This window comes from Chlamydotis macqueenii, chromosome 1 (assembly GCF_036417535.1).
Source record: "Chlamydotis macqueenii isolate bChlMac1 chromosome 1, bChlMac1.mat, whole genome shotgun sequence".
Lineage (NCBI taxonomy): Eukaryota > Metazoa > Chordata > Aves > Otidiformes > Otididae > Chlamydotis > Chlamydotis macqueenii.
Window position 1 is genome coordinate 120,571,444 of NC_141556.1, and position 24,573 is coordinate 120,596,016.

General features: G+C 41.2%; 1 protein-coding gene across 1 annotated transcript in view; it reads left to right on the forward strand.

Annotated features, from left to right (window-relative positions):
• ABCG1 (ATP binding cassette subfamily G member 1) overlaps positions 1-19,061 on the forward strand; it is a 58,789-nt gene extending 39,728 nt beyond the window's left edge. Inside the window, exons 6-15 of the mRNA XM_086765775.1 lie at positions 574-719; positions 1,397-1,520; positions 2,609-2,723; positions 3,416-3,564; positions 3,749-3,850; positions 5,926-6,094; positions 6,849-6,949; positions 7,426-7,584; positions 8,966-9,084; positions 10,476-19,061. Of these exons, the coding sequence (XP_086621901.1) occupies positions 574-719; positions 1,397-1,520; positions 2,609-2,723; positions 3,416-3,564; positions 3,749-3,850; positions 5,926-6,094; positions 6,849-6,949; positions 7,426-7,584; positions 8,966-9,084; positions 10,476-10,704 (1,413 nt within the window). The 3' untranslated portion in view covers positions 10,705-19,061. The remainder of the gene's footprint in view (positions 1-573; positions 720-1,396; positions 1,521-2,608; positions 2,724-3,415; positions 3,565-3,748; positions 3,851-5,925; positions 6,095-6,848; positions 6,950-7,425; positions 7,585-8,965; positions 9,085-10,475) is intronic.
• Positions 19,062-24,573: the final 5,512 nt, after the last annotated feature.

Here is a 24,573-nt window from a genome sequence, read left to right on the forward strand (position 1 = left end):
CCAAACATCTGAGAGTATTTGTGACAGCTGAATTGGCTCTAAGGAGAATGAAAACACTTAAAATCAATGGCTGCACTTTAAAGAGTAGACTGTGAAGAAGAGCTGAAATAAGAGCAGGTCATTGCTCTATAGAAACCACTAATTTTTGTTATACAGTTCTTCAGTCCCTTGTAAGTATAGCCTAGAAGTTCTATTGAAAGAAGCTTCTTGATTTCACTGTGTAATAACTCCTCACATGACACAAAGCTCTTTTGATATCGGTGCCATATCCAAGGGGTTCTGTAGAAGAACTGATGACACTCCATTTTCACAGGCAAGTCTTTCATACTGAGACAGGTCATTTAAGACAAAGAAGCAGAATTTGGGTCAAAATAGTAAATGGTAGGCTGTTAAGCTTCACTGAATCTAATAAATGTTTAGGATCCACCTTTGCTGCGTTAGATGGAAAAAGGCTTTGGTGTGTGAATGGTGAAACAAAGTCTTGAGCTAGTTTACATTCACCAGGAAAATCAGTAAAGAGACTTGTCTTTTGTGCTAACAAATTTAAATGACACATTGTTGTGCTTGCTGTAGGTAAAGGAAATATTGACAGCCCTCGGTTTGCTGACATGTGCCAATACAAGGACTGGGAGTCTTTCTGGAGGCCAGAGAAAGCGTCTTGCCATTGCTTTGGAGCTGGTGAACAATCCTCCTGTCATGTTTTTTGATGAACCAACCAGGTACTTCAAGGCCAAAAATTAAAGATAGACAAATATTGCTTTGTATAGTAGAACAGTGCTGCAGAAAGGTTATTCTCCTCTAAGTCCTTGGAAGAGGCTCATTTTTTGTTGCCTGTAAGTACTGAATTAAGGCCACAAGAAATAATTTGATTTGGATGCTTAGTGCCTTGGGTCACTGCTGTAACTGACAGACCATGGGACTATAAATAATTTTTAAGGGAGACACAAACTGAAACAGGAAGGAAGTGAGAGAGGAAATTATTTTCAGATTGTGGCATGAGATTTATTTTTCAAGCAAAGGTAGCTTGAATATAAGCATTTTAAAGTGTGACTTTTAATAATGAATGCAGCATATTTAGAATCAAAATCTGTGATCAGTCTAGGAGGAGCTATAAATATGTATCTATTCATTAAAGTTGGGAGAATTTAAATCTGCAGTCCTAAAATGTAGAAGTCCCTTAAGGCAGCTCTTATTTTTCATTCTCAGGCATGCTTGCAACTTAATTAAAAGACTGATGGAGAAATACAAGCATAACATTGGCATATGATGAAATGAAACTGCTACAGAGAAAGTTTATAAAAGGATAATAGTGAGAGACCAAAGTAGCAAATATATGTGCTAGTTTTGAGTGGTGCCTATGGACCTGTGGATAACAAACTTCTTTCCTTTTACTCAGTGGCTTGGATAGTGCGTCATGTTTTCAGGTTGTCTCTCTGATGAAGGCTTTAGCCCAGGGTGGCAGGTCCATCATCTGCACGATTCACCAGCCCAGTGCTAAACTGTTCGAGTTGTTTGATCAGGTATTCTTCTCAAACGCTTTTGTCTTTATGTGTGGTTTAGGTAGGTTATACTTTCAAGGCTGCACTCCTTAAAGTAAAAACATGAATAATTCTAGTCTATGGTTCCAAATCACATAAAGAAATTAAATACATGAGCAGAATATACTTTTCCTATATTTTTTCCTTCTTCTCTGCCCATTTCCATTTTCCTTTATTTACATGTAATGTTTTTAAAGAATCTGTCTGGTATGTTTGTGAAATCATGATTATTGCACTTGTGATTTTCATGCCTTCACACACCACTGCTCCTGGGCACAGGGCTGTCAGTAAAGTAAATCAGAGTAATTTAAGAGTAAAAGAGCTTTAGTGCCAATGTCTGCAATGTTGCTAGTACACATCCTAGCTACACAGGTGTAAATTCAGAAGAGTTTATTCATATGAAATAATTGAAATTAAGTCAGTTGGAGATCTTTTCTCCAACCTAACACTAGTATGTGGACCATGCGTGTTTAGGTTAGATTTAAATTTACTTTAATCTTGTTAGGAAGTTTAAATCAGACCTCTGAAAGCTAAGAGAAAACCAAGTACACAATAGCTGAACAAGCTCTTCCAGATTACCAGCCTGGCAAGGAGGTTTATTTAAAGTCAGCAGTGAGGCTAAAAGTAAGAATAATCAAGCTGTTTCCCACTGCTGTCCTGTTCCACCTCTTCTTCCATTCCTACATTCAGCAGCCTCGTCTCCCAGCCCAGAATATCCATAATATGTGGAAATTAGATGGCTCAGCTGTACAATTTCATGCCAGCATGTGCCAAAGGCTGAAATGAGTCTGTTTCTGTGTTAATGGGCCCTAAGTCCTGGAAAGAATGTTTGCAGAATTCAAACCTTAAGCATTTCATTTTCCATTAGTTGTAATTCCATGCAAAGGTAGTTCCATGTGGTGACAAATCTTCCCAAGATGTTCTTCCTGCTGGAACAACAAGAAGTCATTATATTCATGGATTGCTGTCATACAGATAGTAGGTTCAAATACTTTGCTATTATTTCATGTTTTTCTTTTTCCTTTTTTTTTTCCCTTTTTTCTTTTTCTTTTCTTTGCCTTGTTTTTCAGCTCTATGTTTTAAGTCAAGGTCAATGCATTTACCGTGGGAAGGTATTAAACCTAGTCCCTTACCTGAGAGATTTGGGTTTGAATTGCCCAACCTACCACAATCCAGCAGATTTTGGTAAGGAATAGTTAATTTAATTTATTTTGTATTTGATTAGCACCTTCAGGGTGATGGGGACCGTGATGTGTTTTATATTTTTGTACATAGATACCTATGTGTGTGTGTACACATATATACTAAAATTAAAAATAAAATTATTCAAATTTTTTTTTCTAAGTAATTCAAGTGCCATCTAGTGGTAAAATTTAGTGAATATTTCTCTCTACTGAAAGTCCAAGTCCAGGAAATGAAAGGTAAAATGTACTGTTTAGTGTTTCATAGAAATTAATCTTAGTGGCTTTTCAGAGTGGCCTTTCAAAGTGGCTCCAATATTCTGATTTTTTTTATCTTTAACAGTACCATTGTGGTATTGTACAGCTAATAGCACTGAGGGTTTTCTCATTATTGTTTCTTAATTCCAAGGAAGCAGTAAGGACCACAAAAATAGACTTCTGTAATTTTTTTTATTAAGACAATCCCATATTCACTACCTTTCCTCTAAAATGGTTCATTTCACTTCCAGGATGAAGAGAACTCTCTGAAGATTTATAGAAAGATATATTTAAATTATATGTGTACACAGATTAATTTGCATGTATTTTAGACAAAATTCCTCTTTCTGTCAGTGCAACAGAACCAAGGGGATCTAATAATAAGGCTTGTAACTAGTCAGTAGAGTAAACCGGTAACTTACCTTCTTGTTTGTGTAGTTATGGAAGTAGCCTCTGGTGAATATGGAGACCAGAACAGCCGGCTGGTGAGGGCAGTACGAGAGAGGATGTGTGACACAGACTACAAGAGAGATGTTGGTGGAGAGAATGAGTTGAATCCCTTCCTCTGGCACCGGCCCTCTGAAGAGGTATTTTGTATATCACAACTAACGGGCATGGCTTGAGGTTGGAGGGAGAGGAAGAAAATTTAAATCCTCAGTCAAATGGAGGTGGTTTCTGAGCACATTCAGCTGAGGAGAGTGGGGTTTTGTGAATGAAAGCTAAGCAAGATAGTGCAAAGAAAGAAGTTAATTCTTTCATGTGTTTACGCAGGATTCCTCCTCCACAGAAGGCTGCCACAGCTTCTCCGCCAGCTGCCTAACCCAGTTCTGTATCCTCTTCAAAAGAACTTTTCTCACCATCATGAGGGATTCGGTAAGACTGCCTTTATGATAACTTTTGTAGCTAAAAGGTCCATTCGGTTGATTGTGAGGTAGTGTAATACATCTAAAGGTCCTGTCCAACAGCCTGTGCATGAAGATTGTCACAGAATTTTAAAGGAAAGAGATTGATCTTTCAGTCATGCTGTTAACTGTACCATCTTCAGTTTTTTTTCAGAGGAACTCAGAAGCATCCAGGCTAAAAACCTAAAGCCTAAATCCCCTCTGTACTGGTAGTTCCCTTATACAGTTATTTTTCCTTCTGAAAAATGTGTGGGAGATTGTACTGGTGTGTCGCAAAATTAGTTTTTCCATAAAATTCGGAGTGTCAGAGATAATAATTCCAGTGTGATATAAGGTTAATAGTCTTTCTTTTTCCTCATGATATAGAAAATTGGTAAATAATAATTTTGTTTCTCTGAAAAAGGAATATTTCTGTTTCCATACATTTAATGTCAAGATGAAGTAAGTATCATAATGAAACGTTTTATTCTCAAGTTAAAAAACATACTTTTCACCTTTCTTCTTAAAAATAAAAATCCCTTTCAAAATCTCAAATCTTGCCGTTTTCATGTAAGTTGATTAAATCTTTTGGGTGCCTAGTTTTCATTATCAAAATGCAATGGAACTTTTTTTTTTCCTCAAGAAAGTTTTTGTTATCTCTAAGTAGCTGAGTTGTTTGTGAATTTAAGAGATCGGAAGTATTTGCATTGTCTGATTGGTGCTTCTGCTTTGAAATGTCCTGTGGATAGGATTGTCCCTTCATTACCAGGCATTCATTAAGGAGATGAGCTTTCTCCTGTTGGAGCTCCTCAACAGCAGCTATGCTGCTCTTGCCCTGCACCCGAGAGGTATCTCTTTGGAAACTGCTGTTTGTGGTGTAGGCACATCCACACAGAACTTCAGGCCTGCAAGAAACCTACTGGACCATTGTGTCCAGGCCTTTCCTGTCAGATAACCACAGTATTCCTTCCCTTTCAGAAAGGGAAACACTATGTTGAGTGCCATAATAAAAGCAATCAGCTGTTTTCCCCAGTGCTCTGGTTGGGAAGATATGGCAGATCCATGCTATTCTGCTGGTTAGGAAGCATCTTCTTACTTTCAGACTGTCTGTGTTATGCCCAATTGTTGTTTCGCCAGCACATTTCTTTGTCGTGACTTGTTCTTCTCCCTTACTGTTTTACATTACAGCGCATTTGTCATTCAAGGGTTAATTAAGTTGTGGAATTTTGCCTTCCTGGAGTCTGGAATAGTTTGCACATCTGATCTAGTACCAAATATTTGGTCAGAAATAAATTGATGTGTTCGTGTGGGAGGGCGATTGTAATCCAAAGCATACATACAGCGTCACGTTCTCCATGTTGCTCACCTAGATGATCAGAATATCTCTGGTACACATGGAGAGTATATCTAAGAGGTGTGCAGACACTAAGCGTGGATCATGGTCCTCAACTCATGTCCACCAAGGGGAAACTGTAACTTGTTTTCTGATGTGTAGATGGAAGAACAGTCTTGTTTTTAAGATTCTTTTTTCCTGCTCAACTGCGAAGGCTTGCAGTTGTTCCACATTCTATTATTTCTTTTGTTCTTACATACCTCTTGTAGGAATACTGTATTGCAGAGAGAAGGCACAAAAGGCTAATTTATGCCTGATTAAGGGAGTTTGGTCTATAAAAGCCTGAAACACCTTTTCTGCCTCCCTTCTGCTCCAGTAAATTTATGTTTTAGTGAGAAAGTCTGCTTCTCCTGATTAGTGATGGCCAGTGTCTCCATGACATTGTCAGACAGTAAGATTGCAGGTTGCAGCAGCATTTGCAGTTTCTGCCTTTGTTTACAGGAAGAAATTTTCTATTCTGTAATAGACGTGTCTGATTCACACTGGGAAGCTCATTACTGTAAGTTTTCCTTAGCTGAAGCCCAGTTTGCCGGTAGGAAATGAACATTTCTATATAAGTTCTTCTGGACATAAGTACTCCTTTTCTCAATCTGTATATCTGATTTCGGTCATATTGCCATTGTTTTTGAGATAAGACCTTCTAATCAGAAATGCTACTCATTCCTTGCTTGTAGGTCCTGACACACCTGCGTATCACCTCACACATCGGTATCGGACTGCTCATCGGCTTGCTTTACTTAGGCATTGGCAATGAAGCTAAGAAAGTCCTCAGCAACTCCGGCTTCCTCTTTTTTTCCATGTTGTTTCTTATGTTTGCTGCGCTCATGCCAACTGTCCTTACCTGTGAGTACTCTTAAGTCAGTGGACAAGGAGACTGCAGTAAGCTGGGAGGGTGTTGTAATGTATTTGTTTTATATAAGATAATGTTTGACTTGTGCTTCTACTTCTAAGACAAGTGTGGGGGTTAATCTTGCACTCACTGAACTGCTGTGTAGAGGCAAGCAAAGACAGGCTTGTCCAGTGGCACCTCTCCCCAGTTTTGCCAGTGTTTCTAAGCCTGACAGTTCACTGTTACAGTTCTGGACGGGAATTTCCCCTTTTCCTAAGGTGCCAGTGCATCTCAGGTGTGTCATGAGCTTGTGATTGGTCTTAGGGAAGCTGTAATAATTTTTCTAGGACTTCTAAGTCATGACTTCTGCATGAGACCAGGTATTCATGTGGTGTCAGAAGCAAACTCTTGCAGTATGGACTGTTCCATACTTCCTCTGGGAGCAGTGTTACTTTCGATTCCCTGTTGGACCAAAAGGAATATCTGGATTCTTTAACAGCATTTTTGTTTCCAAAAGCTGCTTTGAAAGAGGTTCACATCATCTGAGTAGACTGGTACATATCTTAGACAGTGAGCAGCTCTCAGGGTTGGCCTCTATAACATTTCATTGCAAATCATTGAAACAATTTTTGGTCTGTCAAAGGCCTCAAAGTTCCACTCCCACTATGGGACTGCAGCAGTTCAAGATTAGATATGGATAAACTATGTTATTATGTGCAAGCGTATTGCACACTGACAACCTAACTTACTAATTTGTGTTCTCTGCAGTTCCTCTTGAGATGGGAGTATTTCTTAGAGAGCATCTGAACTACTGGTACAGCCTGAAGGCCTACTATCTCGCCAAAACCATGGCTGATGTTCCTTTTCAGGTATATCCTCTATTCTTCAATAAAACAAGAAACATTTAAGTTCATGGCAAGTCCACTTGCCAAGAAGATCAGTACTGGTATTTTATCCATCTAAACAGTGGAGAAACTGTCCATATGTGTGTGCTGAAGCTTCAGGTCCAAATCAGAAGAAGCACCCTAAGAGTAAACAGCAGGACTTCACAAAAGCCAAGACCTGACTCAATATTTTTTTAATAAACAGATGACCATCTTTGGTTTTGTGCAGAAAGGGAATTGGAAAGGGCTGTGAGTGAGTGGGATCTATTTTCTGATGCCCAAGTAACAAGATAGATGCCACAGTCTATGGCAGATGTATTTATTCTCCTCAGCCATGCCTGTCATGTAATGGAAAGGCTGAGAGCTGTGGATTAACTAGAACTCCCCATGTTTTTGTCTTATTCAGAGTAACAGTGAATGTTTGGCTTTAATGGACTAACTCCAAGTGTATCTCCTTGCAGATCATGTTTCCTGTGGCTTACTGCAGCATTGTGTACTGGATGACTTCACAGCCCTCTGATGCGCTCCGATTTGTCCTCTTTGCAGCCTTGGGAACCATGACATCTCTGGTTGCTCAGTCACTGGGTCTTCTCATAGGTGCAGCCTCTACATCCCTCCAGGTACGGATGGTGTTTTGTGGTGCCACAGGAAACCCTGCTGTCCCGTAACACTGACTGCTTACTGTGACTGCTGCTGTGTCCCCAAAAAATTTGTTAAGAGATGACAGGCAAAAAGTTGTCTTGGTCTGATAGGGCTGATGCTTCCCACTAGCATCAGCTTAAACAGCATGTACATGCACTGGATGTGAGGCTCTGAAGTTCCTTCCCCCTTTGAATGGGGCTGTGCCTGCCCCTGCTTGAGTGAGTTGTCACTTGCTATTCATCTGAGGCTCAGCAGATCTTAGAAAGTGCAGGACTGAACAATTTCTATGCATCTGCAAAGTGGAGGTAGGTTCTGAGGATCAGTAGCTCAGGAGAGGGTTCTTCCATACACATACAAAATGCTACAGGCGGTAAGGTAGAAGACGACTTGCCCAGAAACTAAACTTCTGCAGAGGGAGGGATTGAAGCAGCTGTTGGCATGACTGTCACACTGGAAGCTGGCTGTGTAACTCATTCTGCTTCCTGTAAAGAGATGTGCTGAGGTGACTATTCCACAGCAGAACTGTTTTGTGTTGCTTGTGATGGCAGATCATATTGACATTAATACGCATTGATGCTATCAAGTTTTCTGCAGTAGAAGACTTGATTCCCTCTCTGTGCCCCCCTGTGGAGACCAGCATAGCCCTGTTGTGTGATCCTTGTGCTTCTGCTCTCCCTGGAGATACCTGTATGGCCCTTTACCCTGGAGGGGATGTAGAGAGGACACGCTGGAGTTGGGCCAAGATCTGTCTTCCCCATCAAACCCGCCCAGTTCCTTGTCCTCTTCACCATGTTTTAGGAAGAGTTGGAGCTAATTCATGTGGTATTAATGAGGAGGGAGGCCTGTGTGTCCTCAGTGGGGAGCGAGTGAGAAAGGGTAATATTTAGGAAGAGGCATCTCATACCCAGAGAAGCAGGGGAATCACAGTGCTCATCTTGCTCTGTAAACTTCTGGGTGGGTTCAAGTCCTTTAAAGGACAAATCCCAGCACAGCAGCATCGTCAACTAGTAGAAGGGCTTAGGAAGAGGAGAGGGACTCCTTTTCTTCCACTAACACCATTTAACCTCCCCCTCACAAGAAATCTTGTCCAAAAAATTGAGCAATTTCCTGGTGTTTGGAACTGGTAATTTTTGGGGAGTAGCATTAGAAGAAGGACTTGAATGGCATTGCTCCTCACTGCCTGAAGAGAGAGTTTGCGCTGCCTATTTGGATTTTTCGTAGAACAGAGGATTTACTGTAAGTTTGCTCTTTTAAGTTGATTTCCTCACTAGAGGTCAGGACATCAGAGGAAAGAACAAGTTAATTCTCATTTTTATTCTGACCGTCTGGTAAGAGACTGTCTATTCTTTCTCTTCACAGGTAGCTACTTTTGTGGGCCCAGTTACTGCCATCCCAGTGCTTCTGTTCTCTGGATTTTTTGTCAGCTTTGATACCATCCCAACATACCTCCAGTGGATGTCCTACATTTCCTATGTCAGGTACTGCTAGGAAGGCCATTAACCTCCCATCTTGGAAATGCTGTTTATTTGCCTTTGCTTGTTTGGTTATTTTGGGTGTCAGAGACGAATTCCATAGCACATTCTTCTAAGAGTATAGATGTGCATATGATGTGTACCACATTATCGCACTGCATTTTATGTTGTATATGATATGAAATAAATAGGAACATTCAGTATCGATTATCACCTGCAAGTCCTTGAATTCAGTGGGATTGCACGGCATGCAAATCTCCCTGGATTTTGCATTGTGTATTTCTGAAATAATAGGGACAGTATGCCCAACTGAGAAATTGATGCCAGCACTTCATTTTGGAAGAAAAGACTGTGTAAATCACTGTTCTACCCTAGGTAGACTTGTTGGATAGTGACGTGTTTTAAAGTTCTGCCATAGCACTGCCACAAGAGGCGTGGGATTTGTGTCATCTTTAATCTAAACTAGTGTTTTAAGAACCATAGGCACCTTACATCCTATGCCTACCGCTGTCACTGTCTGAGACAGCTATCTTAAGATGAGATGATTGCTCTCAGGAATTCTCTGGAGGCTAGCGTGGAGGGATAGTTTAGATTAGGCACTTAAATGTTTATAGCTGAAATTAGGTGAGGTGATTTTTTTTCCCACTCTCCCTTTTCCCTACCCTGCCCAAGGTACACTAATACTGAGAAAACCCAAGCTGAAATATCCTCCCATTTGGCAAATGAGGTCTTACCCAGACACCTATCAAAGATTAAGAGACCGCACCCCCTGAATTAGTAGCTAGAATTCAATGTGTGACCTTAAGCCATTGTCTAGCCCACATGGGGTCTCCTGAAGCCAGCGGGAGCCATGGTACGCATAGGATCCATGAGGGTGTATTTCCTTGCAAAGTCAAATCGTAAGTGCACCCAGTGCCAGGTGAGACATGGTAACTGTGCATTGTTAGTGAAATTATAGCACATGGAAGGAAAAGGAAAAGATGTTCCAGACATGCCAGTTTTAATATATTTCTGACTTGAAACCATAATTGTATCCCTGTATTTTAGTTTCAAAAAAGGGAATTGATGATGTCACTTTTAAAAGGAGAATTTCTGAATATAAGCTGAAGGTAGTCTGCTTTGTATTATAAAGTTTTTCTTTGGAAAAATTGCACTATAAACTAAGTGCAAGCAGTTAAAGGCCAAACTGTCCTGATTCAATCTTACGTAAAATGCCAGTGACATGTTATTTGCTTGATTATAACAGGGATAGAACTTGCCCCAAGACACATGTGTCAAAATTATATCAAATCCCTCAGTGTTTCCAGCTGATCTCTCATAGGGGTTGCATTGCTGGTGAATTACTTCTAAACAGATCATCAGGATTTTTCCTTGTAATCCATCCTTCTTCTTTCCAGATACGGGTTTGAAGGAGTTATTCTCTCCATCTATGGACTGGATCGAGAAGATCTGCATTGTGACAAAGATGATACTTGCCATTTTCAAAAATCAGAGGCCATTCTGAGAGAACTCGATGTAGAAAATGCCAAACTTTACCTGGACTTCATCGTTCTTGGAATTTTCTTCTTCTCTCTGCGCCTAATTGCCTATTTTGTTCTCAGATACAAAATCCGAGCAGAGAGGTAAAGGAAAAACAGCAAAAAAGATGCAGTAGGAAGATCTTTAGACATGCAATAGAGGGTACTTGACATTGTCTCACTGCGGCAGGCCAGTCTCCAGTGCCCAGCTAGATGCTGTTATGATCTAGCCCGTAGAGAACCACAATGGGATAGTGGACATATAGTGTTAAGCCAATCAGTCCAGTTGGGTTGGGTCGTGTTTTCATTACACTTTCTAGCTTTAACTAGGAAGAAGAACTAGAAGGGAATTTTACACTGCGGAGTATCAATAAGGAGGCAGTGTAACTGTAGTAAAAAACCTGGCTGCAGGAACTTTTCTTGTGAAAACCACTTTCTTGATAAGGTAATACTAGTCCTGGTAGCCAGGATAGTATAATGTCATCTATAGTTGACAAGGTAATGAGATGCAAAATGGAGAATGCAAAGAAAATAGGATTCTCTCATCTTTTTAAATTCAGAGTTTCATCTTTGCAGTTTTCTATGTATTATTTTGGAATTCTTTTCCACAGAGTTACCCCTTCTGGCCAAAAGTCTGTACATGTATTAATTAATAAGGTAAAGATATCTTTTTAATATGGATACTTTTATAAAACAAATCTAAAGTGATTCAAGTTATTATTTTTGTTTCTGTCTAAATTTAGATTTCTGGTGCTTTACTTGTCGAGCTGGTCTCATATCTGAAAATTGTAATGATAGAAGGAAAAGGCAGATTCTGAGTCTGCACTAAACCTGTGGTCCATGTTTGGAAGCAACAATAAATAGCAACGGCAGTCAGACATGTTTCAGCTGTCGCTGAATGATTGAAAAGACGTTCTTTTGCAGTGTCTTCTAAATGCTCAATATTTGGGATATTTTAAATACTAATTCTGCTCATTATTTGTTTGATCTACCTCCTTTGAATGAAAAAAATCAAAGCACTCTAAGGCTCATTGTTTCTTAAATTGTGAAAGCAGAGTCTATCCCTAAAGCCTGAGTGATTATTAAAGCCTGATGGAGTGCAAGAGCTATCCACAGCTCAAAGCTTGGAGTATTGTGTTAAAACACTTGTGACTGCCTCATATGGCAGGCAGTGTTCATTATATCTGTAACACACTATGTGTAGGACTTTCCTGAAAATATGCAAATGACCTTGTATTACTGCAGGTTTAGTTATTCCAAACACTTTTGTTCTCTTCCCGAAGTCTACATACGCAACATGGGAGTTAATAGCTAATTGATCTAAAGAGCAATGAAACTGTTGAAAGACGCACGCGTTTGTTTTGCATATCTCACCTTTGTAAATTTGGCAGGGGGAATTCTGGTTCCAAGTTGATGTGAATTTTGTCACTGATTTTCGTGGGTTTGAATTTTCAACCCAAAATGAAATTGTTGTGCCCATACTCATGTTGGAAACCTTGGTGAACTTCTGTGCAAATTCCATTACTTTCTGCCATTACTGTGCATTTACCTTAGTGTCACAGGCCTCTGAGTCAGACCTGCAAAATCTGTAAATGTATTCTTCCTAGTAGGATGATGAAGTCTTGTAGATTGGAAGTAGCTTGATGTCAGCAAACCATTCAGGAGCTCAGCAGCTCATGACAGAAGAGTAGATGAAGAGAGACCTTGCGCGTCTGCTGATCACCAGCAGTCACAGTTCACAGACTGTTTTCGAGGACTCTGTGGCTCTGCCTATACTAGTAAACTAAACAGTGCCAGGGTGAGCTCTGTTAGTCCTCAGACAAGTGGGGCTAACAGGAATGGTCCCTGTGCTGTACAAACTTCTAAACAGAGCCCAAGCATTGTCTGGAAAAGCTCTTGACTGTGCTGGACTGCAGCTCTGACATTGAAGACTGAGGACAATCGTTTCCCAGTTTTCCTGGCCCATACCCAGGCTCTGTTTCGTTTGCCAATACAGACATAGACCATGTGCATCTGTTAAACTCAGGATGCTTGATTTAAGATTGCGTTCTGGAAACCTTTAAGTCAAGTCACATGTTTTAGGAAGGTTAGCTGAAGTTGCCCTGAAAATAAGATTGACCTTTAAAAGCAAGATCAATCTTTACTGTGGAAAAAAAAGAAAAAAAAATCCTAGACAACCTCTTTGCATAGTTTTGTTGTTGATTTTTCACAAAATGTCTTGGAGCCAGCAGAGCTTTTATGCATCTCTGCAGCTTCTCCAGACATAATCACAAGTTACAGGCCCGTATGGCGGTAAGATAGGAGAAATTAAGAATTTTGGGTATGGTAAGTAACTGTGAACAATTTTTAAATAAGTTACAAGCTGAAGTCCTTGGGCACAACAGGCCTTGATTATTTCCAGGGTGTCAATATATTTGTGAATATTACAGGCGGTTCAAATGCTGTTTGCAAGCAGACAAAAGACTCCCTTTGCCAAATTACTCTTTCGTTGCCCACTACTGGTCCGGCTGTAGGCTAGCTGAGTATGAGTGTGATATCCATAGCATTACATACCTTCAGGGTTCATGTTTTGTGTTTACCAACACCATTTACCAAATACCACTTGAAAATCGCTTGCAGTTCACCAAGTGAAATAACTTTGCTGACGTTTCAAGGCTATATTGACTTACACAGTGACAACACTGTCTTCTCCCATCTAGACCAATTTAGCAGCGTGAGTTACTTGGGTACTGTCTTGTTATCTGTGCCTGTGCCTCTGTTTGTAGATTTTCTTGTTTTACCTCTTTAGTCTGCAACATGTTGTCCTATACCGTACCTTTTTATTGTATTATGGTAGCCAAAAGTCTGGTGCTTTACGGGTGTTCCTAAGAAAACGCATGCTCTGGAATATTTTTTGTCACTCCTTTTTTTATTAGATACGCTTTTCCCCAGCCATCTGCTGGCAGCATTTAGCTGAAAGTTACTGTTCTAAGGAACACTTTCAGACTGTAGTATCCCAGTAAAGAAATAAATTAATTCTGTTGAAACTCAGTGCTACACATAAATGAGATAGATAATCATTCTTTCCCTCCTTAGCTCTAAAATTAACTAATGATATTTCTTTTGCCACAACTGTGTGACAGAAGTCTTTAAAGTCCATCCCAGTTCTGTTTTCATATACTGCAAAGATTTTTAACATAGTCTCAACTTGGCTTTTTCCTGTTTACGTGGAAATAAATTCTAACAGGCTGGTACAAAACGCATTGCTGGGTTAATGGACTGAGCGTGCACATGCTGTAGTGTTAAGCAAGGACATTGTGAAGCTCTGGAGGCCTCATGTGAAGAATAATGAGGCCAGCAAGATTCTAAAGACTTCAGATCCTCAATTTATATAGCCACATATAAATAGCCATAAACTGCTTGAAATCAATGCTGTTATTACCATTCGGCCCAGTCACAGTCTGGCTAAAAGTTGCATAAGAGGCTAAAGGTTTTTTAAAGGCCTCTTGAAGACTGAATGTATGATTTCTGGTGGGATTGCAGGAAGACTTCCATGTTCTGTTGGCCTCCTTGTTTTATTGGGACTTGTTTAGTGCGTGTTGCTTTGGTTACTGTGTGCATCAGTTAAGACTTCATGTGCTTCAAGTGTTTTTTTGTTGTTTTGCTTTGGGGAAACTTGCAAATAATCTGAAAAACCCCGAAAATTTTACAAAAAGAACTTGAAACATTATTATTTACAATTAAATAAAAGATTTGGAAAGCCGATACTACTCACATAAGACATAGAGAAAAATTAGTCTTTATGGATCAAAGGGAGTAACAAAAGAATATCTGGTGCTGAAATCCTGTCCACTCCTTAGTGTTTGGAGCCCAAGATACCTTTTTTTTTCGTTAAAGGAGAGGCATATATATACACATAGTCGGGAGAGCTGGCTATATAAGTGGGAGATAGTGAACGCTTGAGTCAAAGTACCGGGCGTATCTGATGATGGGCATTTTGTTCTACTCTTTTGTGTCAAAGTCTTATGTTGTCAACAGAAACGAATGTTCATTAAAAATCTGTTTCTAGAAAGCAGTGTGGTACATACTGACCTGTACCACCCCAGCGATCCTCGCAGAGGAGGTCCTGTCTGGCCTGTTTACTCAACACTAGATGGGTGTTTCCAACTCTAATGGGATCCTTTGAAGCCCTATTCCAACAGAGTGCTTAAGTATCTTAGTAACTTCTCACATCTGCATTGTCTCAAGTGAATCAAAGGAACAACTCACGTCTTTAAAATAAAGTGCAGACTTAAGTGCTTTGCTGGGTAAGGGCTGTATTGCACAGGAAGGCTGAGGTGTTAGCTGTCTAAACAGACTCAGAGACTATACTGAAAAATCCTTTTGCTTTGGGTTAGTCTTGAATTAATCTTTTCGAATCACAAAATACTTCTTTTGAGGGGAAGAGGAGAATGAGAATCAAGCATGGAGATGAGTGTATATCTTTCTGTATATTTACTGTTACTTTGCATAATTGCTTTTGTTATCTGTGTTGTCTTGGTAAGGCAAAAATGAATGTTCTACTTTTTTTCTTTCTGTACTAGAAATGCCAATCCAGGACTGCTTTACATTCGAACAGTGTCAGCATTTATTTTTACTTTCCAAACTGAGCAGGAAGGGATCTTAATTATTTTTCAGTATTAACTTTTATTGGAATATGATTTTATTGTTTTGTCTTCTGCTCTGTGATCATATTCAGGAATTGTAACAAAGGGCAGGGGTAGAGACTTAAGGTGCAATGATGGTGTTTCCAAACAGAGCTCCTCAAAAGATGTATGTGAGGAGGGTGCAAACAGCATGCACATCTCTTTCTGCAGCCTGATCCACCTTCTTGCGCATTGCCTTTGCTCACTGAGGTCCATTCTCATTTGGTGGCTGTGTAGGAGAGAGGGTCAGGCGTGTTTGTCCTGCATAACACAGGAGAGCCCTCCAGCACTGCAGGGTTGGTTGTTAGCTCCTTCATTGGGGTCAAGTTAGTTCTGTGGGGAGTTTTTCGTACCTGTGGGATCTGCTCTGATGCTCCTTGATCTTAGTGCAGCAGAAGCTGGTTTGGAGTCTTCTTCATGGAGGTTGAGCACAGCATTTCCTGTCCCGGTCTCACATTGGCTCTTCTCTGGTGTATCCTCATTCATGGAGGATTTTGAAGTGCATTGGCTGTCTTGTGTTGAATGAGACGTAAGCACAAGCTTGAAGGCTTTCCCAGTGCAGTTCTCCTGACCTGTGTTTGTTTGGGGCCAAGCTTTGTGAGTTGGTATGAAGACGGCTGAAAAGGACATCAGCTGCAGGAGCAGCAGCGAGGCATAGCTTCCTTCTGCATGCAGGAGCAGAGCATGGGGTGCAGGTGGCCAGTTGCAGCATTGGCCTACTTGTTAGGTTCCAGGCATAGAGTAAGAGAAAATTGCATGCATGCTGCTTTTAATTATGGATACTGTGATTCAGCCAATGAAATGTGATTCTTTTTCACCAATTGGATAGTGGTTTTGGAGATGGTTTATCTCACGTAACCATTGCTGTCTAAAAATGAGAGGCCCAGTCTAAGTTAATCATCTACTCTTCTCTGTAATAAAGGAAAGAAACAGCCATCTTCAGGACAAATGGACCTGAGATACTTCCATAGTTCCCTGAGGCAGATATTTTTCCTAGTGACTTGAGTTCTGGTCCATACAGTGAGTTTTATTATAGCAGTTGCCACATTTGAAGTCATGCCTTTTCCCAGCAGGGGTTCAGGGCAATGTCAGCTGGAGCAGGACTGGATCCTCATTTTGCCAGTTTTTGCAACAGCCCTGAAGTGGATAAATTTAAGTGTTAGCAGTGTAATTCAGATTCCTGTATTTACTGAGCTCTAGTGTGCACATTTTTTCTGATTTCCCAAGCTCCTTCTCTAGTTAATGGGAACTAGACAGGCAGCTGCAGAGGCAATTCTTCTCACTGAAGTTAGCATCTCCTTTGTGGTCCTTCCTAGGCACGTGTTTTGGGCACTGGCAGAAGGTTTGGAACTAGGTAATGTGACAAGAAATATGGTTTGCCCTCAGGGAGGTACATAGCTCTTGCACTGAGGATGGAGGGAGCCAAGGAAGGTACCTTTCCATGTCTGCCTGCTCAGGACACATCAAGGTAGAGGAGATGAGCACCTGTATATTGCAACTTAGACCTTAAAGCATTGATGCTTAGACCTTTGGAGCTCAGAGCTTTGGAGCTGGAAGCTCAAGCAATTCCTTGCTAAAACAGAAGCTTGTTAAAACTGGGCTTGCATTGTGGGTACCATACCCAACCATAGCCAGGTGCGGTGTTTGAAGTTATCTTGTTTCGGTAGCCCCGCTGTAAGTTAGAAAAGGTCTGGACTTCCCCCTAAACTCTGGGCGTTAGGATTGTTGTTCCCTTTAACATTCACACAGGGCAGCAAAGGTCCTTGCTAAAAGCAGGAATATTAGAAAACGTCGAGGTTGGTTTTGGCAGCAGCCAGCCTTAAGCTCCTCCAGAGCGGGTTGGCTGTGGTAGATAATCGGTTGGTATTTCTGCACAGGTGATCTCGGTGGTGGCTGCAGAGAAGCTGTCCCCCACGGTTCTTTTTTCTTTGAGAAAATTATCTTCTTGAGTGTATCCATTTTCCTACAAGAACAGCCCAATAGGGTGCAGTTGCTCAGGAATTTCTTTCCTTTAAATCTGTATGGACAGCCATTTATAAAGTATGATAATTTGAAAAGCTGCTGGGAACTAGAAGCAGGCAGAAAATGACACCGTGTCATGTCCTCTGTAACAGTTTGTGACAGAGTGATCGTTGCTGTGCCCGTGACACTGCCACGCAGCGCTAGTGAGCGCATAAATGAAGTGCTGAGTGTCGCTGAAGTTCATCGTGAGCTCTGCTGGTCATGGACGGGGACAGCAGCATTTTCAGGGATCAACTCCTGCTGTCCTGTTCTTAAATACCCGTTTTCGTAATACATAAAGAGATTGTTGTAATGGATCCCACCGATGGTACTAATTGTACTGATGGTACTTTCGAGCATGAAATCTAGCTTCAGTGGTTTTATTATTTTGAAATCTTATAATGAACCATAACTTCATGCAGTTGTCAGCTGTAGAACTTTCCTTTCAGAGATTTAGATTTCTGTTGAGACTTATTGCCAGCACTGTAAAACAAAGGGTGACCAGTCAAAATACGTATCCTTTGGCACAAGAAATCCCCGTGGCTCAGCCTGCCAGCCTGCGTTCTCTGCATTGTTCATGCCTTCAAGATACATGAAGGTTTTGTCAATCCATTTTCTTTCTGGGGGCCTCCATGCAGCTCAGCCCATGCTTGCCAATTGCTGTGTCCTTATTGCTGGACATTTGTGGTTGCTCTCCACATGGGGTGTAAAAATGAGCCGCTTGGGAACAGGGTGAGGTAGTTAGGGATGGAGAGATGACTTTTTAGATTTCTTTAAGCTATCGAATACTTAATGTTCTGGATCTGTAGGTGGGCTTCTCTCCACTCTTTCAAGAATAACAAAAATCTAAAATGTCTTTTTAGGCAAATCGCAAGGCAACATGGAAGTCTTTACTTTTAATGTTGGCGGGTTTTTTTACTTCAGTGGCATCTGTGATGTCTTTTTTCTGACCCCATTGTGACTTATTTTAGTAGCCTATTTAGAGTAATCATTATACAGACTCCTTTCTGCTACTTGCAGAAAAACAGCTTTCCTGGCCTCAATGAAAATTGTACCAAATGTGAATTAGTTGTTGAGCAACTTAAAAAAATATTGAAAAAATGCTCTTAAATTACGGTAAAAGTAAATTAAATTTAAGGAAAAGATTACACTGATATATCTGAAAAGAAAATAAACAAGTCCTGCAGTGCAGCCAGGCCTTTACCTGCGTCAGTAAAAATTTGTGAAGTACTTTATTGAGTCAGGCGACGTTATTGTGAGGTACTGCCCTTGAATCTGTTACTGAATTATTTAACACTTGTTCTTTTGTTTTTAAAGCAAGAGTCAATGCAAGGTATCATTTTAAATCAGCGTGCTAAAGTGTGCATATTCTGTATATCTAATATGTCATTGTTGTCTCCTGTTTCTGTAATGCTTTTGCATTACTATGAATGAGTTTTATTATGCTTCTCTAGAGACTATTGCTGCCTGCACGCTGTGATATATTTGCACTGGTGTAGATATATATATACATATATATAATTATATTATATAAACCATGTCTTTTTCAGGTTGCTTGTTACCTTTGTAGTTTACGCTTACTGGTACAGTGGACCTGAGTAAAAATGTGGGATGTGGGGCATTCTGCAGATATTACAAAAATAGAGAAATCTTTGTATATTTCTGTATACTTAATACCCGTAAGAAGAGATTTGTATGTGCATTATTTTCCAAACTAGGGCTTTGTTTTCTGAGAATAGAGAACATTTATGATAATGTAACAAAAAAAAAATCAAATAAAGTGTTATTATTTTCAGACAGATGCCTTTGTCCCTGTTCTCTCTCAAGGGGAAGTGGCAGGTGCATTGGCAGTGGTGTGTTTTCACTGCCTGCTCCTGGGTTCTGGCAGCCATCAAGGACATGGAATTGCCTGTTTCAGATATTACATTGTCATGGTTTCAGGTAACTTCCAATACAGGCAGGTTACAGAAATACACAGTAAAAATTCTTCAAAATGCAAGTGCAGTCACATTGGCTCAGAGCAAAGGTTTATATTGCGCGGTACCTGACAGTGAACAACAGCACTGCAGAGGGAAGAGTGCAAGAACAGGGCAAGCATCGGGGGGTGTTTCCCTGACAAACCCTACACGATTCAAGGACTTCCTGAGCCAGTGGGATTATCTTGGTATTCTCTTGCCCTTGGTGGATTTTTCTTCCACAGACTTAATGTGCTGTTCATCTTGACCATTCTACCTGCAAGTGGCAGCAGAGGTTGCCCATGCTCTTGCATTACAGGAGACAGTCAAATATCATTCCCTCTTTACCTTCTGCTTGGCACTCCAAAATATATAGATTTCCTCCTCTCTTGTTCCCAGTGAAAGAGAAACCATGTTTTATTCTGCCAGTCACACCTATCCATTCCCCATTTTATTACAAAACACTGTTCTCCTTTGTTCAGCCACCACACTCATGCTATGTTCCTCTGCGGCCTGCTGTGCATTTCTGTCATTGTGAAAGGTCTCTTCAGCTAGTTTAAAAACCCAGTATTTTTCCTCTCATGTTTCTCCTGAAGATCCACATTGTCCAAGGAATGACATGCTTACTGTTTCTGCCATTCTGAACAGTCTCTAAAAATGCAGTCCATAAGGCACTGGGACTGCTGCTTCTGGGCAGAAAACTTAACCTGTTTAAGGCCCCAAGAGCAGCAGTGTCAGAAGAAAGGTTTCTGTGTAGGTATCCATTACTTTGCTGTACACTTTGTTTGTGTGGGTGGCTTTTGGTGCTATTAAGCTGTCTGTCTGTGTGCTGGACTTCAGAGCAAGTCTAGACAACATCGCTGTTCTTGTGCCACCCCTCCTGACCACCACAGCAACAAAATCACCTGCACTGGTCACCACAGTTAAAGGATAACAGACATAACTTTCACAGATCAGTTAAGTGTCAAGTCCTAGATAGCATGAGCAGTGATGCTTAAAGGGTGAATTGCCCTAAGGACGCAATAGGATTGCATTTTCAAAACTAACAGCAAGACAATTTTCTAATGCTGACAGAAATCATACTTTATGTTATGTTTTATAGACCTACAAATAATACTAGATTGAAGGGATTATGGTCCCAAAAACTAGATGCCTCCCCGTGCTAACTGTCCTTAGATCCGCAAGGGAAGAGGAGGAACAGAGTCCTTTGTAGTCTGAGTGGCAACATAAATTACTGTAAGTGTTTTATATTACAGTTAATGCTATGAAATGTGCCAACCATAAACTCCTCATTAGCAACACTGCAAAAATTAATATGCCTCACATGCAATTGCCATCCACTGTGTACTGCAAATGGATTCATCAAATGAGGAGTTTTTTAAAATAAGGGACACTTAATGTTGTGTTTTCTAGTAGTTATCCATTTAAAACCTGCCTCATAATGCAGGTTGAAAGGCATTAGAAGCCAGGGAAGCTGCTATGGTAAGAAGGATCGCCTTTTCCAGCATGGGGGGGTTACCAGGATCTGTGCAGTGCCCAGGTCAGCAATGAGCAGCTGTCATGCTGTCAGTCATCAGCACCGACACCTTGTCCTGGGAGAGCCTTAACAAAGGGCTTGGCCGGGAAGTGTGGGTTGCAAGCTCTGTTTGAGGCAGAAAAGCTGTTAAGGGATGGATTAGTCAAATTGGCACTAATTGCATCTATTTCTTTTTAATTTTATTTTAAATTTCATAGTGTTATTTGGATTCTTTTATTTTTCCTGTGCCTTGAAGATTTTTTCAAGATCTGTGAACTTTTTCTGCAATGTTAACTTTGCACAATGGCGTTGCTGGGTACCTGACATTTCAGTTTTGTGCCTGTGCCCACACACACAGAGGAAGGCTGAGAAGGAAGTCAATACTTGATCTCTTCCACAGATGGAAAATATTATCCAAACATGAAGCTGATCCATTGTCAGCCTCTGACTGTGAAAACACCCCTCAGAGTTGCACTATTTCCCCCCACTTCTTTCTGGCACACAGTCATTCTCTTGTCCCACTGCCACTTCATCTGCTCTGCTGGGCAGCTTGAATAAAGCTCCACCTCTCCCTAGGAACTCCTTGCTCATCTCCACCAGCATCTGTAGAGCCAAATATTAAGTAGATTTCATGGCTTTATCAAGAGTCATACAGGGGCTTTTTGTCTTTCTCCTGTGTAAGAATCAGAAAGTAGGCCCAAAGTAGTTGGAGAAGAAACAAAAGCTACAGTAAAGCTTTTGATTTTGCTCCTTCTGTTTGTTGAAACCTGTATCCTAAATCCTGGTGAAGCATCCCTTGGATGGGGCGTAATGCCAAGTCTGAAAAAGGGTAACAAGCAGGGGAAATCCTACTTTGTGGCAGGAAGGAGCATGTGTCCTGGCTGGGTTTTGCTCACCAAATTTACCTTTCATGAGGCTTCCCGGAAACGCCACAGACCAAAATCATCAAACTGATGGTACCTGCTTTCAAGCAACCGTCAGTCTACTCTTGTGTTTAGTCAGACCCAACTAACTTTCACGGGCTTTGAACCCTGGGAATTTCCTAGAGTTTCTGCAACAAGTTCAGCAATGAAGGCATTTGGCTCAGCTGCAGTGAAATGTTTTGATTCAAGACTTCCAGAGTTTCATTTCAATTGTGGTATTTCAGTATTAAATTCCTCAAAACTTCTGTGTTCCAAAACAACCTCCTGGAAACTGAATCTCTGGGTCTTGACATCATCATTCTGCCTGGTTTTCACCAGGGCATCAGGTTTGATTCTTGTGTTTTACCTTCTGCTACCCAAGCTATTTAATGGCGTCATGGTCAAGTTTTCAAGCTTTAGTAAAACCAGTAGCTCGTTGAAGACTTGTGGCAGAGCCATGTGATTTAGCAGCTCTCAACAGAGATTTCAGTTTTTGTATTCTTTTTCATTTTGGTTTCACACCTTCTCTGAAACCTTCCTTTTGAACGGGAGCTTTGCCAGAGGAGGTGTGTGATACTAGCTGTAGCATGGAGCATACCCTTTCCAGAGATGTTTTGGAATGTGATCTGAAGTAAGCGGGCACATTGAAGTACACATTTTTGGAGGTGTTTTAAGTTATATCCATTTTTCAGATTGCAGGTTTGTTCTTTGTTGCTGGCACCCATCTGCTCTGAGCTCCTTGTCTGTCCTAGTTTTCTCCCCTGTTAATTCTCCCTGTCAGCCAAATAGAGCTTTACTGCATTGATTCAAAATGGATGACTTCAGAGACCTTTTCCTTGGCTACAATTGCTTTAAAAAACAGCGGAATATCCTCACTCACTGAAGAACCACACAGGCAATCAGTCTGCAAAGTTGAACATTTTCTATTCAGCCTTGTTAGAAGCTGAAGCGTTGGTTGCATGCAGCTATCGTGGTTACAGACAGTTTAGGACTATCAGGCATTTGTGATTTTAAATGTCATTCACTATCTGTGTAACAGCCTCATCAGCGCAAATGCTTTGTGTCATGGAGAATTGATTCCTATTATGGTAACATCTTTGCTAACGAAAATCATGTCGCTGACCTACTTTTTTCCCCACCAGAAAAACATTCTGAACTTTTGTTCGCTTATTCAGCACTCACTGTGTGGTGATGTGGGTGTGCAAGCGGAGTTGCACAGATACAAAGGGTAAGTCTTCACTTGCGCTTCTCATATTTCCTTGCTAAAACTGATTCACATTTGTGACAGTCCTGCATTTTGTTAGAGAACCCTCATCACATGCTTTTCCTCCAGCTCTCCCTAGATGACCCTTTTGGTCACTGATGGACAGAGGGCTAGATGAACCTCTGAAATGACCCAGTGTGGCCACCCATTAGCCTCAGGGTGTTGTGTGTGCACTCGGATTTCTGTCCATTATGCAGATAATTGGGTAAAGTGACCAGCCTGAAACACAAAAAACAGTTTGAAAGTTTCTGTTTAAATTTCTTTTTCTAGTGCTTGCTCCATGCAAGCAAAAACAATGAAAAAAAAAAGAAGATTAAGAAAGGACAGAAAAGGACCAGACTTCACATAATCCAATAATATGAAGCCATTTCAATTGCATTGGCTAGTGAAGCTTTTTGATCTATTGATGCAAAATAAATGAACAAGGGGTGCATGTCTACTTGCGTCAATCTGCTGGCCACACTGTGAGCTCTGAAGTGCAGTCAATTGCCAGCAGCCAGGATGCCTCCGTTGCTGTGCAGTGGTTTGTCTTTCTTGGGCCTTTGCCACAAGGTTGGCTAAGAAAGCCAGCATCAATTCAGAAATCTGTGCCAGAGCAGTAGCGTTCCCCATCTCTCTCTTTTTTTGCCTGTCCCTTCAAGGCGACTCTCTCCAGCATCAAGAGGCACTAATGGGAAAACCCAAGGAAGGAGGGCAGATACACACAGCGGCTTGTGTAGGCACCCTTTGGAGCTGGGTGAGGAGGGCTTTCTGGGCAGTTCAGTTTGCCCTGCTAGGGACATCTGAACTAGCCAGATGACTTACAGCCCAGAGGTGCCTTTTCTTCTCTGAGGGCTGTGAATGGGGCCCATGGTGACTAGCTCAGGTGTGGGAAGCCCACAGAGTGGCCCTGAAGGTGAAGAGAGGAAGGTCCCTCCATCTGTAGCTACATCTCTGCAGGTCCTGCACACTTCTCTTCAGTGTGCATTCCTGTTTGGGGATCTCACTTGGCTCTACCTTGGCTCTGCCTGCCGTCTTCATATCTTCAGCAGCTGCAGCTTTTATTCTGTTTTTGCCAGCTTGTTTTCTCACCGAAACTGTTAATTTTAAGAATTCTAGGTGGTTTTTTTCAAGTGCATTTGAGTGGGTGTGGATAACAGTCTACATAGAGAGACCTCAAGCATTTACTTAACGTAAATTCCCAGAAAAACCATCGTCCCTTGGGACTTACTGATGATGACAGAACCCTAGGTCGTAATTCTTTGTGCTATGAGCAACTAACTCTGATTTGTAACCTCGAATGTCCAGAGCAACTGCATGACCCAGTGCCGTGGCTCAGCATGCTGTTGGGAATGGTTTGCTGGTCAGCACACAGCAGTTTTTGCCAGGGATACCATGCCCAGGGATAGCAGCTCGGTGGTCAGCTAACAAAGGTACCCTTCCCTGTGTCTCGAGCAGGAAAAAAACCAACGGACCCGTGCCTGTAGCTACATAAAGGGAAACACTGTGTATTTTCAGTATTCAGAAGGGCGAGTGGCCCCTGTGAAGTCACCTATCAGCTAACAAATGCAAGCTGTCACTTGCAAGTGTCAAGTGTAACTAACACAAAGAGCTGAGTGCCGTGTTCCTTTCAGAAGTGTGAGTGACTACTCTCACTTCAGCGGGTTGCTAAGATGCCGAATTTCCTGGGAAAGAGA